General features: G+C 41.2%; 1 protein-coding gene across 3 annotated transcripts in view; it reads left to right on the forward strand.

Annotated features, from left to right (window-relative positions):
• CACHD1 (cache domain containing 1) overlaps positions 1-14,525 on the forward strand; it is a 95,051-nt gene that overhangs the window by 46,230 nt on the left and 34,296 nt on the right. For all 3 annotated transcript variants that reach the window (XM_027694372.1, XM_027694373.1, XM_027694374.1), the window contains exons 4-5: positions 4,796-4,902; positions 13,519-13,645. In XM_027694372.1, coding sequence (XP_027550173.1) covers positions 4,796-4,902; positions 13,519-13,645 — 234 coding nt within the window. The remainder of the gene's footprint in view (positions 1-4,795; positions 4,903-13,518; positions 13,646-14,525) is intronic.

Consider the following 14,525-nt stretch of genomic DNA (forward strand, 5'->3'; position numbering starts at 1 on the left):
GGGGGACACTGGTAGAAATTTAGGGGGACACTGGTAGAAATTTAGGGAAACACTGGTAAAAATTAAGGGAGACACTGGTAAAAGTTTAGGGAGACTGATAAAAATTTAGGCAGACACTGGTAAAAGTTAAGAGAGACAGGTGAAAAATGAGGGAAGACACTGGTAAAAATTGTCTCTGAGCAGAGAAAGGGTGCTGAGCAATGCTTTTCTTCAAATATTAAAATACATAAATTTATGGGCTTTTTAACTTCTTCCAAAGCTAGTGATGGGAAGGTTTGTATGGTTTGAAATAAGCGTGGAAAATGTGCAAGGTATAAATATGTTGTAAAGGTAAAACCGGTAGTTACAGCCAAGAACATAAACATTTGCTGTAAGTGCAACTTGGCAGTGCTGGGGCTTTAGTTTTAATTGTGGCTTTAATGGGGAAGATGCTCAAATATATTATTCTGAATTAAAACAACTTAGAAGCACCCAAAAGAAAAATGTGGAAAATTCTCCAGTGTAATTAAAATGATGGCAAATATTACAACGTAAAGTTGCCACAGTGCTGCCTCTGCCCAGTTCCTGGTCTTGTTTATCTAAGGATGTGCACTTGTGATGGGAACTAGTCTCCTCTCAAGGTCCTTGTGTCATGGAACCAGTGGCACTTTAAAAATACACTTCATTGCAAAGTGCAAAAAGTCAATTTTAAGGCAAACTGCATCTAAAAAGAGGTTTGAAGTAGATATCCCACGTTAGCTCAGTCTGGAGCAGCCCTTGCTCTTGGATGACAGGTCTGTCTGAGGGCTAGTCTTTAATTTATGTGACTTAAAACAATTCTTCATATTTTATTTATACCACTTTCTCATTAACTGTACTTCCTTTTGCTACTCGTGTGCTGTAACAAGAAGGAGGAATGAGATGTGCTGCAATAATTTTCTGCTTCCTTTTCCCAACTCTGCTGCAGATTTTTTAGGCATCCATGTCTTCATCTTCCTGAGGGGTAACACAAAACTTGCTTACTGAGAAAAGCTGAAGACTTTGTTGATTTTTGCATTAAAATGCTCCAATAAAAAAATGCAATGTAAATGGGGGGTTTTTACCTAAAACTCTGATCCTCTTGCCTGTGATGAGGGGTTTGGGGCTGCAGGAGCTTCCAAAAGGAAGTTTGGAGAGATTACTTTATTTTTGCCTTCCTAGAAGGCGTGGCAGAGTCAAACCTGATGATTTTGAATTCAACCCCAACATTTACTGCCTGTGTTCTGAGACATGAATAATGTTAGTTGCTAACAAGGTATCGTGTTGCCATGGCTAATGGATTTTGATGGGAGCACTGGGACAATTTGCTTACATCCTGAAAAGTCATTATTTTTCCCTCAGAGTTTGTTCTTTAGTGTTGCTCGGAAATATTTCTTTAGCATGGAGATGTTTAAGTTGCAGGTTTTTTGGTTTTGCCCCAAGATAAACATGCTTTTTTGTGAAACCCATCCATTATCAATCAATCTCAGGCTGGACATTCTTTAGCCAACAAAAAATCAACAGTTTTGTTCGCTTGGTAAGAGCTGTGATTTTCTTGGAGTGGTTACATTTTAATGGGGATGGGAAAAGCCACAGCCTGGATCTGAGCACTGCGTTCCTGCAAAATGTCGAGGTTTTTCCTCGATGGAGAGGACTTGGGAGAGCTCTCAGGGAGCAGGTGCCAATAATGTCGACAAGCAGTTCCCAGCGGAATGATGAGCCCGTGCAGAGCTCAAAGGCATCACAGTTTGGCTGTTTTTGGTGTCTGACACAGGATCATTCCTGATCTCACATCCTGGGAGAGGAGGTGCTGGTCAGGAGGGTCCATTTCTCACTCTCTCTTCCTTACTGTGAAGAGCCAGGATAATGCAGAAGATGAAAAGGGACTATTTACAAGGCCATGCAGGACAAAGAGGAATGGCTTTAAGCTGAAGGAGGGCAGGGTTAGATGGGATATTAAGAAGTTGTTCCCTGTGAGGGTGGGGAGGCCCTGGCACAGGTTGCCCAGAGAAGCTGTGGCTGCCCCATTCCTGGAAGTGTCCAAGGCCAGGTTGGATGGGGCTTGGAGCAACCTGGTCTAGTGGAAGGTGTCCCTGTCCATGGCAGGAGGTGGGACTCAATGACCTCTAAAGGCCCCTCCCAACTCAAACCATTCTGTGATTCTCTGATCACCCAAAGGATGATCAGGATCTTTGTCCCTACCTGAGTCCTGAATCAAAACCCCAGTGCCAATGGAGTGCTGTTGATTGAGCTCTTTGGGATAAAATACCAAAAGCACTGAACATCTGTGGCCACTAAGGAACCCACAGTGCTTTTTGTAGAGCAAAAATTTATCTGCCTGTCCTTGTCCTTGCTGTACTTGGTGTTACTCCCTTCCCTCATCACTGAGTGTGTTTGATGGGTTGAGAAGTTGCCACAATTAGATATATTTCTCCATTGATGAGCAAGTTCCTAATTGAGGTGGGGATGGAGAAGGGCAAGAGGAGTTAACATTTGTGTTCATTTAGGGTAACCCAAATATGTCAAAAGTCTGAGCTATGTAAAATATTTGTTAAGGGATGAGAGAGAGAATTTTTGGACAAACTGCTCTGGGGCTCCCTGTTGCCAAACCTTGCATTCTCTGTCTACCTTTGCAACTATATGGTAGAAGATCTGCAACTTAAAAATGTATTTTTTACCCAGTATTTATGTATGTATTTTAAAAATAGTGACCAAAATGGGTATAACTATATATAAACTGCATTTATTCTATGTAATTTTGAAAGTGTGCAGAGGGCAAATCGTTATTCCCAAATATACATGACTTTTTTCTTCTTTTTTTTTTTATTTTTAACTAACTGTTCACTGGTAATTTCATTTATCTCCTTTATGAATAACACAGTTAGTTTAGGATTGCAGTGTTTACGGATGTAGATTAAACTAATTTTCAAGCATCTCAGTTTAAGGAGACGTTTTTATTGACATTTTGACGTGGCAGTGATGATATTAAAATTAAGGGGTTGGTAATAAATAATGATCACATTCTGCAAATTCAAAAATTCAAGATTGATTAGGGCTTCTTCATGTAGAGCTTCCAGTCTGATGGGCTCTAACCGTGTAAAATGAGACTTGTGTGACAGGAGTCATACAATTTAATCTGACGTTAAGACCAAAGGATTCAGTATCTGAGGCTTTGTTATGCCTTTGCAGAAAAGATAATTTTCCTTATTTCTAATTCAGAAAATCGGGAAGGAATTCAATAGTACATTCTTGGGACATGGCTTCTATACTTGAAGGGCAAATTTCTAAGCTTGTGAGGAGGCTGTGCTGTCCTCTTCACTCATAACAGAAGTTAAACCTCTGTTTTAAGGAAAAAAAAACAGCCTAACCTTAAATATGTTTGTATTGGCATGGACCATGGCCAACAGGCAAACTCCTGTGTGTGCAGCCTTTGCCTGGTTTTGTAAGGCTGAAATCTCTGCAAGTGGATCCAGTCACCTACAGAGGTGCTGATCTTAATCCTAATAACATCTATTTTTATCTTTCTTAGTTATTTTTCACTTGTAAGTCATAAAAGGTTTTCCTACATCGTTCATGTGAGGACCCCACAAACCCAGAGGGGAAGGCTCTGGGCTGACGTGGGGCTGCTCAACCACATCCCTGCAGAATGAAATGATTCTGAATTGGGCTGAAATAAAGTCTATTGAATTAGGAGAGGTTTAGTTTGCTTAAGAAGACCCTCTTCATGTGGTCACAACTTGAAATTTCCTTGTGGTAACCAGTTCCATCTGTCTGTGGGTTTTGTTCCTGCTAATTGTTGTTTCAAGGGGACGATTTAGAAGTGAATTATTTTATTGTCTGTGACTACAAACCAGCCCTTACAGCAACCACTCTAAGGGCAGAACCAGAAAATCAGTGTCTTCCCATCTTTACCAGGCACCATATTGGTTGAAGTAGTTGGAACTCACTGGTTTTGAAGTAGTTGGAACTCTTGATGGTATTGAACAAACCCCTGCTCTGCCCAGTTTCTCTCCAAGACTTGTTTATTATCAGCTTTCACACCACAAAGGCTGGTTAGAACTCTTTGTCCAGAACAGGATGTTATGCAGACCTCAATTTGTTATTTCTTAGGAACAGAAAAATGGCAGAAAAATTCTTTGTTTAGAAATAAATAGGTTTTTTGAAGTACAAGAGTAATCACACTGTCTAATGTCATCAGAATATTCAAGGTCACAGAAATGTTATCAAATAAAATTGGCCTATGTAAATGACACAAAACTGCATTTAAGTCCTTGAAAGCTTCAGAGGTTTTCCCAGTTCAAAATAACCCTTTTTATTTAATTTTTTTAAGGCATTGATTTAATGATATTTTATAGTTTTCTTGTTAAAACTATGCACTAGAATACTTTTTGCATTAGAGTTATGAATGTATTGAATTATTTAACCAAAACAAAACTTCAGACTGTAAAATTCCTTCTGCTGTTTGGAATGTAAATCGTCAAGTTTTTCACAGAAAACAGATTTAAAATTGATCTGTAGAATCCCAGATTGGTTTGGGTTGGGAGGGACCTTAATCTCATTCCACCCCCTGCCATGGGCAGAGACACCTTCCACTAGACCAGGTTGCTCCAGCCTGGCCTTGAACTCTTCCAGGGATGGGACTGCCACAATTTTTCCTGGACCCTTAAAATATACATAATGTTGGAGTTTCCAAAATACTTATTTTCATTAAAATATTAAAAATAAATGCTTCCTTTGTAAATACTGTGTAGGTTTAATAGCTAGAGTTCAGTTGGTAATCCTGTTGTTGTCTTTTCAGATTTGATGGAAATTTCAATACCAACGTTTCGAGGACCATCAGCTGTGACAGACTTTCAACCACTGTCAACAGCAGAGCCTTCAACCCTGGACGGGACTTAAATTCTGGTAAGTAGGAGACTTTGGGCTTTTTTCCTTCTCTTGTAGGGGGTGTTTTTTTCCATTAGACTTGAACATTTCCTTGGCACAGAGAATTTGCATGATTGCCATAGCAACAAGCTTTTATTTCCCCTTCAAACTGTCACCCTGCTCTTAATTTGAGATTTCATGATTGAAAAATGATACCTCAAGTAATGCCCTTAGTCTGAGTACTTGATAGAAATGTCATGAAGATTTGATTCCAGCCCACCATGGATAATTTTGTTGTGGCTTATGCACGTTTTAGTTCTTCCTTTTTTTTTTCCAAGGCATTTTTCCTTCCTAGGCCTGTCTGCTTTGGTATCAGCAGTGTCAGCTGCTGGAGGGGCCATGCCAGGAAGTTTCTCTGATCTTCTTAGCTGAGTTCAGCTAATGTGAGGCTGCATTTGCAGTGATATGCAAAAACTACAAAATACAGGGACATCTTAAAATATTTCCTTTCTTTGTCTTGACAGGGTATTTCTCGACACATTTACAGAGTTAGAACTATGCTTAGACCCAAAATACCTATGACTTATCCCTGAAAAATTCAGCTTTTGGTCCTCTGGTGCAGCAAGGTTTACTTTTTTTGCATCTTAATCAGCCTGGATTAATACAGGGATTTGAGTTGGTTTTAGTCATACTTTTGTCCAGCTTTTTCATCTTACTTTTCAACTTTTTATGGTGCCTAAGGGCTGTAAATTAGAGAACACTAATAGACTTTGGTTGTGGATTTAATTTTGAGAGGTTTTGTCTGTTAATTGTTGGGGGGGAAGTAATGCAGACTTGGGATGTTTTTATTTTATTTTAATTTTCATGCGTCTTTTGGAATAAACTTGACTGATGAAGTGGCAGAGCTGCCATTCCACTCTCACCAAGCACAGAGCATTTACATATTTTGCAACAAATTGGGTGAAGAAACCCCAAAATTTTATAACCTCCCTTACTGTGTCCCTTCTTATAGCTTTGCTTTCTGAATTTCTAATGCAATGTAAAAAGAAGTAAAAACCAAAAGCAAAATGAACAGATTCTTTTCCATCCCACCCACTGAATTCCACATCTTGGATGCAGGTGCTGGCCAGGCTGATTTCCTGACATGCATCTCATCCCCATGATTTGTGTGGTGTTTTCCACCCTAAAGACAGGCAGTCTTTGTTCACTCACTGTGATTTGCTGGGCTTTGTTTTACCCATCTCTTAATTAAAAAAACAAACCCAAACAAGTTATTAAAATAATGTATGAAATCCCATGCAGTGATTAATCAAAATAATATCTGAAAACAAGTTTACAGGCACTGTTGTAAAAGCAAAGCATTGAATGAATCACTTAATGTTTTTTATTAAATAAAAATCTTTTTCTACTGCAGGAGATGGATGTAAAAAAAGTATTCAAGAAATATTTCTTATTTTTGAGTGGTGAAAAACAAATAAGTCATAGTTTCCTGTAACCATTTTTTACATTTCTGGTTTAAATTCTTACATAAATAGAGTATGTGTTTAAGTTTCTTGCTGTCCTGGCTCTAAGTGAGACTCAAGTGCCTCCTCTTCCCTTGCCTCTGGCTTGAAAGCTTCCTGATGAAAGGAGAAGCTTCAAAAAATGGCATTGGCAGGAAAGGGCAACAGAAGAGAAGAGGGAATTGGAGGGAGAGTAAGAACAGGGAAGTGCTTCAGGATTTATTGACAGCAGACTCTCCTCCAGCTTTACTGTTACAGAAACACAGCCCTGGGGGGAGATTTTTATTAGTGAGAAAATGCCTGGGCTGGAAGGAATGGATTCATGCAGAAAAATGAGATGGAAACAGGGTTTTTTGAGAAACCAAAGTTGATCCTGGGTACACACTCAATGAAATGAGAAGTGAAGTTTTCTGTAGGTGAGGTACAATACTCTTAGACCTCATCTCCTTATTGAAGGTGTTTGAAAGTCTGTGAGATCATCACAGAGTCACAGACTGGTTTGGGTTGGGAGGAATCCTAAAGCTGATCTCATTCCACCCCCTGCCATGGACAGGGACACCTTCCACTAGCCCAGGTTGCTCCAAGCCCTGTCCAGCCTGACCTTGGACACTTCCAGGGATGGGGCAGCCACAGCTGTGGTTGATGACAGTTCCCACCTTCCCTTCCCTGGTCCTCTGTTGAGAACATCTCAACCATGTGAGCTCTACCACTCTGTCCCAGAGCAGGGACTGGTGTGGCTTCAGGGGCAGCTGCTGCCAGGAGAGTCAAGCAGAATGAAGCTGGTGTGGAGCTGGACATTGCCCATGTCCGGAGCAGTGTCCCTGTGTGACTGCAGAAATATTTGGGGTTTGGGATAAACTGGATGTGGGAAGGTTTCAGGAAGTGAGGTTCAGTGTTTGTTTTGTGGGTCAAGGATATTTTGTTGGTTGTATCTATAGCTCTTGCTTATGTAGCCATGGGCCAGGACCTGCTGTGCCAAAAAATCAGTCTCTTCCCAAAGGAATTCTTGGTCTGAGATAACAGTTGGTTTGGGGCAGACTGTGGATATAAACAGATGGGGAGGCAGTTTTGGTTAGAAGGATGGAGTGCTGTCAGTGCAGCAGCATCTTCACAGCTGGGGAGATGTTGCCAGGTTAGAAATGCTTTTGGAAGTACTTACTTAGTGTCGTCTGTCTCTTGAAACTCTTGATTTTATCTTAATTCATCAGTGTCCCAGTTCTGTAGAACCACTTACCTTCCAGGGTCCACTTGAGGCAGAGCCCTGGGTCTGCACAGGACCTGTTTCTCAATAAATCTACCAACATACACACATTAAACTAAAACCACCTTTGAAAGAAAATTACAATTAAACAGGAAAGATGTTCCTCTAATCCCATATTTTTCTTTCTTCTCTTTAAAGTGTCTGCATGCAGAGCTGGTGAGGAATATTTTTATGCTCTAAAAAGCCCAAGAGTTGTGGCACATCTGGGTGTTTTTATTGTGTATTTTTTCTCCTGCCTTGCTTTGCTTGTTTTGACTTAGAGGCAGGATGGGAAGCCACAACTTCCCCAAAATGATATCATACAGTCCTTCCCACTGGATGCAGCGTGGTGGAGAGGACCCCACATGCATCATCTCCTAAAGAAGGGATTTGAAATCCTTCTCCTCCTCCAGCCCAGAAATAGGAGCTCCCATACTCTTCTCTAGCTTTCCTACAGTTTCCAAACCAGCCTGGCCTGCCCATCATCCAGGTTGTCTTCCTGAATGAGTTGATCACTTCATTCTTACTTCCTGAATGAGCTGATCACTTCATTCTTAACGGGAAAGAAAAAATTCCCAGGAGTATCTCTCTCTTCCCACACAAGTTTTGCAGTTTAAATAACCCGGCCTCTAAAAAGCTCTGGGCAAAACATAAATTTAAACCCTGCTCTGCTCAACCTCCACCTCAATTCTTGAAATGTTAATCTTGGCTCACCCTGTGCTCACTGTAAGAAAGTGGGAGCAGAGTGGTGAAGTTGTAGGTGTTGGAAGGGAATGGAATTTGCACCGCAGACTCTGGGCAAGCCACAGGAGCAGAGCCTGGGAGAGCCCTTGGTGAGGACAGCAACCCCCAATTCTAGTCTGAACAGTGTTTTAAGAAGGGTGAGTGGAGTTTATGAAACTTTCCAAGATCATTTTTTTTGCAGCACTGTTGTATTTATTATAGTAAAAAGAAAATAAACACTTGTGGGTCTCTTCCAGCTTAGAATATTCTGTGACTTGGATTAATTTTAGGGAAGGGAGGGAGAAGGAAGAAATAGATATGTCTCTTTTCAACCTTTAAAAAATGCTTTTAACACTGTTTTTTCTTTATATTAGGTAGCTTTTTTTTTTTAATGTCTCAGAAAGGTTTTATCTTGGTTTAAGTTCTGCATTTGGATTACTTTTAGCCATTACAACAAAGTAGATAAGGGGAAAGTCTTTATTCTTCAGATGGAATCGCAGGCTTTGGTTAGTTAAAGAGATCTGGGATGAATAGTCCTTTATTTATTAAGGGACAAAATCTTACCCAGAGCCCCAGTGCATTATGTTATCAGATTCCTTTGGAGTTTTTTTCTTTTTGAATGAACAAGGAACCAGTAAATCTTTCTCCTTCTCATCCTTAAAAGTGCTGAAAGGTCTGTTCCAAGCCAGGCAGCTTCAGCAGAGTGCTCCTCCGCAGCAATATGCAGAGATGGCACCAAGTTGCCCAATAAATTTTGTCTGTGTTTTATTCGAGGTGTTGATCATTTAAAATCTTAGAATCATAAAGTACCCAGAGATGGAAGGGATCCACAGGGATCATTGACTCCAGAACGAGCAAAGCCTTGGTCATGTTCCTTGTATTGCCGTACTTTAAACTGATTTTGGGTGAGTTAAAATAGCTGGGAGGTATTTGAGCAGAGGAGTTAATACCCCTCTTCCAAACCCTTTTAATCAAGGAATCTGGTCTCATTCCTTAAAATGAAAGTTTTTTTTACTACTTTTCCCTTCAGAGCTCCTAAGAATTGAGCTGGGCTCTGTCCTGGCTCATGCCATCAGCAGAATGTTAATTGTGTTCGAGCTGCAGAGCTTTTATTCCTGGGGAAAACATACGAGCTGGAATAAGGTTTGACTCGGAAAAGCCTGGATGAGATTTGTAGGTCTGGAGAGTTAGAGAATGTCTTTACTTGTACAATAAACTGTTGTTTCTGGGGAGCACTAAAGTATCTTCATGATGATGTTTTTTAATGGAGATACTTGTCAGAGGAGAACGGACAATTAAACTTTCCTGGTTTTTGTGGGATCAGAGCTGTGGGGTCGGCAGCTCATCAAATGTAATGCTGAAGAGGAGGGCTCTAAGAAACTCTTTTATAATGAGCAATTATGTTCAGTAGTTCCCTTTTTTTTTTTCCCTGACTGTTTGTGCTGTTCTTTGAAGATTAATTAGTTAATGATTTGACTGTGCTTTGAAGATGTAAAGTGGTATCTAGAAGTGCTAAGTGTTATCATATCGCATTCCCTTTGAAGTTTTATAAACTCTATCACACAGGGCTTTCTTCCTAAAAGTCCTTTTCGCCTTGTGAGATATTTATAATTAGAGAGAATGATCTTTTCAACTGCTGTCATGTTAATACTTTCCAACTTTTCCAGTCTGCAGCAGGATTTGGGGTCAGATAGTGCTGCATTGGAAGTGGAGAGGACAGAGGTTTCTGAGTGACTTGGCAATGCCAGCTCATGGGCAATCTGTATCCAGAACTGAGGAATTCCACTAAGATTTCTGTGTTTATAATGCTGGGACTCTTGGCTTCCTCCAGGTGGTGTGAGGTCAAGGCTGGGTCTTTATTTAGTGGTGATGCTTCACTTTAGAAAAGCAAAATGATTGTATGTGCTCAGTAATACAAAATCGCAGAGTCATAACCACAAAATTCCAGACAGGTTTGGGTTGGAAGGGACCTTAAAACTCATCTCGTTCCACCCCCTGCCCTGGGCAGGAACACCTTCCACTAGCCCAGGTTCCTCCAAGCCCCATCCAACCTGGCCTTGGACACTTCCAGGGATGGGGCAGCCACAGCTTCTCTGGGTAACCTGTGCCAGGGCCTCACCACCCTCACAGGGGAAGAATTTCTTCCCAATATCCCACCTAACCCTGCCCTCTGGCACTGGGAAGCCATTCCCCCTTGTCCTGTCCCTCGAGGCCCTTGTCCCAAGTCCCTCTCCAGCTCTCTTGGAGCCCCTTTTGGCACTGGAGGGGGCTCTAAGGTCTCCCTGGAGCCTTCTTTTCTCCAGGTGAACACCCCCAGCTCTCCCAGCCTGTCTCCAGAGCAGAGGGGCTCCAGCCCTTGGAGCAGCTCCGTGGCCTCCTCTGGACTTGTTCCAATGTGTCCACATCTCTCCTGTGTTGGGGGCCCAAGATGTACTTTGGATTAGAACAGGGAGGTGGGTACCTTCTCATACTTGCACAAATGAACCTGACCAGAAAATGAAAAATGAAATTACTCTTTGAGTTAAGATGAGAACTAAAGGTTTTTCAGCCATGGCTTATCTACTGTGGTCGTAGGAAAAAGAGAAAAAAAAAGAGAAAAACAAGCAGAGGTTGGATAAAATTGGTGGTCTCTGGGGAGGGTGTTACTGAACTAACATACTCAGTAAAGGAAATATGAGCAGAACTGTGTGAAAAGGTAGAACAGCAGAGAGAGGCACCGAGGCTGTAAAGAGTTTGAGTTTCAAACCCAGTTGTTTTATGGGGAAAATGAACACTTTTAAATCCAGATACTGTCGTGGGGAAACAATACAGATTGTGGCCTTGTGGGAATGACAAGTTTATCTTTAATACAGCAAGGATTAAAAAAACCCCTAAACCTCCTTAATTATAAACTCCTTTATTTTAATACTGTTGGTAAAATTCCACTGGACAAGTTAGTTCATCCAGGCTTTAACTGAGTGTTCACATGTCAGATTTGAAAATACATTTTTCAAGTTCTGTAACTCATAACAAAAACTTAAATGCCAGAAATTCAGCCTCTTTATACAAAAACAACTGCCAGACTTCACCCCCAGAACTATGAAATCCTGGTGGCTAGACATAAAAAGGAGAATTTAAATTGTTTATAGTCTCATGGCCCTCCTGCCTGCAAGGCACTGCCATCCTGTGAACCAGCAGTTCAGAAGAAAACAGGATGATTGTGTTTGGGGGGGGATGTGGAGAGGAATCTCTGCTAGTCCTTGGTCCATCAAGGCACAAAATTCTTCAAAGCCACGCTCAAGTGAAGCTGCATTTTTGCACAGAACCCTACAGTCCCAGCCCAGGACTTCCACTGGGACTTGTAGGCACTGTGGGAATACAAAATTACTGTGGCAAAGAGGAGTGGGGAAACCCCAAGACAGTGGTTTTTCCAGGGTAATTCCCCTGAGCTGAATGTGGAGAGAACATTGTGGCCACAGCCAGTCTGGGAAACTTGAGTAAGTGCTAAACTGTTGGGGGTGTTGAACTGAGACTGTATTCAGTGTGGATATTTTGTTGTAGAGTGTCTGGCTAAGGTTTGAAATGTGCCCTGCAGTCATTTCCAACCCAAATATTGGCATATTTGATAATGCAAGAGATCCAGGAGATGAAACTGGCCTATTTTCAGTGTCAGTCCCAAGGGGAATGCTCAGCAAAAGGTGAAGCGCTGGAAATCAGAGCCCCCCTGTGCCAGTTCTCTAGTTCTGTAATCAAAGAACATGAAAGGAGAAGTGGCAAGGAAATATTTTTTTTTAAATGCATTTGAAGCTGATGGGATGATGATCCACTTTAACTGTTAGCTTAAAACTAAAGAATGCAAACATTTAGGCTTTATTTTCATTTTGCTGCACGTAGAGATGGTGTTTTGCCCTGAGTGGAATATAATCCTGTTACTGCCGTGGTGGGAAAGGGTTTGTAACTCCCATGCTAATGACTTCCCATTCCCTCTCTCCTGGGAGTGTTTTTCCTTTTGTTTTAAGGGACTCAGCAAACCTGGTATCACTGGTGATCCCCTGGGATGAACACCAATCCCTTCATGTCTCCAGACTGGCAGGGAGAGCAGACAAGGTCCATGCTCCAGGTGGCAGCTGGGACATTCCCATCACATTATGAGGCAGAAATCCCAGTGCCCATGGGATTTATTCCCTGAAAACGGCAGGGAAGTGGAACAAGATGGTCTTTAAGGTCCTTCCCAACCCAAACCATTCTGGGATTTTCTGCCACCTCTGCCCCAAGTGATTCAAACGTGACTGACCCCATCTGGGCTGCAAGTGCTCGGGATTTCTGCAGTATCTGAACGCTCTGTTGGCCTCATTTGGTGTATTAATTATTATCTTTTTAAGTTCTTAGTGCACATGGTCTTGGCCCTGGGGTAGCTGCTTTATTTTGTTGTTGGGTTTGATGGTGTTTTGTGTTTTTACTAATCCAGTCAGTTTTGTCATATTAGTAATATGTAGTTTTTTAATTGCTTTTATTGATTGTGTCAATTGGTGCTTCCTCAGAGATTATTTTAATAAGAAAGCACATTTTAAAGGTAATGAACGTGGCCTATAAACTATAGGAGTGTTTGAGATCTCCACCCTAGGGTTGTATTCTGAGCTTGGTTTCTACTTGACTGCACAACTTAGGAACATTTTTGCTAAATGTTCATGTAGACATTTTCAAACAGAACTCAGAATATATAATGTCAACAGGTTGGGTTATGGAGCTGTAAGCAGCAAACCTGCTCCAAAATGTTTTGGAGCTATTTCAGTATAAAGAACACATGATTTTTTTAACATTAAGGTGGGGTTTTTTTCAGGGAAACTATATTGACAATGTATTTATCATTACATGTAGATGTAGGTATTTACACATATTATGTATAATTGCCTTAATCTCTTCCTTCCTTGCGCTGGCCTTCTTGGAACACAGTTAAACTGCAGAGATTCAGGAACTGTCATCACATATTAAGCAAAATCTGTCAAATCCAGTGTTTAGTTTCCAAAAGCCTTTAACTGTTTGCAAATTGGATGTGAAGCTTTATCAGTCCTCAAGTAGAGCAACTTTTATTCCACGTTGTGACCCTGGTTATCTTTCTCCAAGAACATACAAGAGAGGCCAGGAATAACAATAACAATACCTTCAAGTTTTGCCTTTGTCACTCTACTTAGTTTTTCATTTTTCCTCCAGTTCTTGCTGATAACCTGAAGTCTAACCCAGGAATTAAATGGCAGTATTTCAGCTCAGAAGAAGGGATTTTCACTGTTTTCCCAGCCCACAAGTTCCGGTGCAAAGGCAACTACGAACACCGCAGCAGGTATGGTCTGTCTCCTTCCATTTTCCTGGGAAAAGCACTCAAATTGGATTCCTCAAGCACTGATTTCATTCCAGCATTGTGCTTTGCCAAGTTGACAACATTCATGAGTAACTTCTAATGGAGTCCCTTGGGTTTTCTTAGGTTTGTTTTTTAAAGCACCAGTTTTCACTTCTAAGGAGCTTTGAAGTAAAATAAAATTACATACAGGTTCCTCACCTCTCCCAAGTCAAATAAGCTGTAAATAGCAGTGACTTGGAAAATGTAGGTCAGCCTGTAGGGAAAATTTGACTTATATTTGACTCATACTTGACCCCTGATAATAAAGTAGTGAACATGTATTCTGCTGATTTGGCAGGTGCATCGCTTTGGGGAGGGGGGTAGAAGGATGAGAGACAGGAAAGGAGCATTTTTCCAGTCTCCACCCCAGGCTCAGGTGGCACATCATGGATAGCAGGGAAGCAGCAATATTGGAAACTTCCTTTTTCTGCTAAAAAATGTAGAAAAAAGGATGGCAGGGTTTTCCTGCTTGGGGGAATATTTCTGTTCTGTACACAGGATGCCAAGCAGTTGAGGTGCAGTATTTTTCCCTAGTTTTTGCTGTCAGTACCATGGGACTGATTAAGGCTCAAGGCAGGAATCTTCTGAGAAGGTGAGGTGGTTTTAGTATCTCTGGTCACACATTAGCCAATTGTATTAGTTAATCAGTCTGTGCAGAGGAAGAATCAGCACATCTAGGGACATTTCCATGCCAGGAGTGCACAGAGACTAAGGAGAGTTTTGGTTACATGTCAGGGTTGAGCAGTCAAATGTTTACAGATGGTATTTCTATGTGCCATCAAAGCTCAAAGTATCTGAACTTTATCAAGTTTTCTGTGGCCTT

This window comes from Neopelma chrysocephalum, unplaced genomic scaffold (genome assembly GCF_003984885.1).
Source record: "Neopelma chrysocephalum unplaced genomic scaffold, ASM398488v2 Primary Assembly neopelma1_97, whole genome shotgun sequence".
NCBI classification, from domain to species: domain Eukaryota; kingdom Metazoa; phylum Chordata; class Aves; order Passeriformes; family Pipridae; genus Neopelma; species Neopelma chrysocephalum.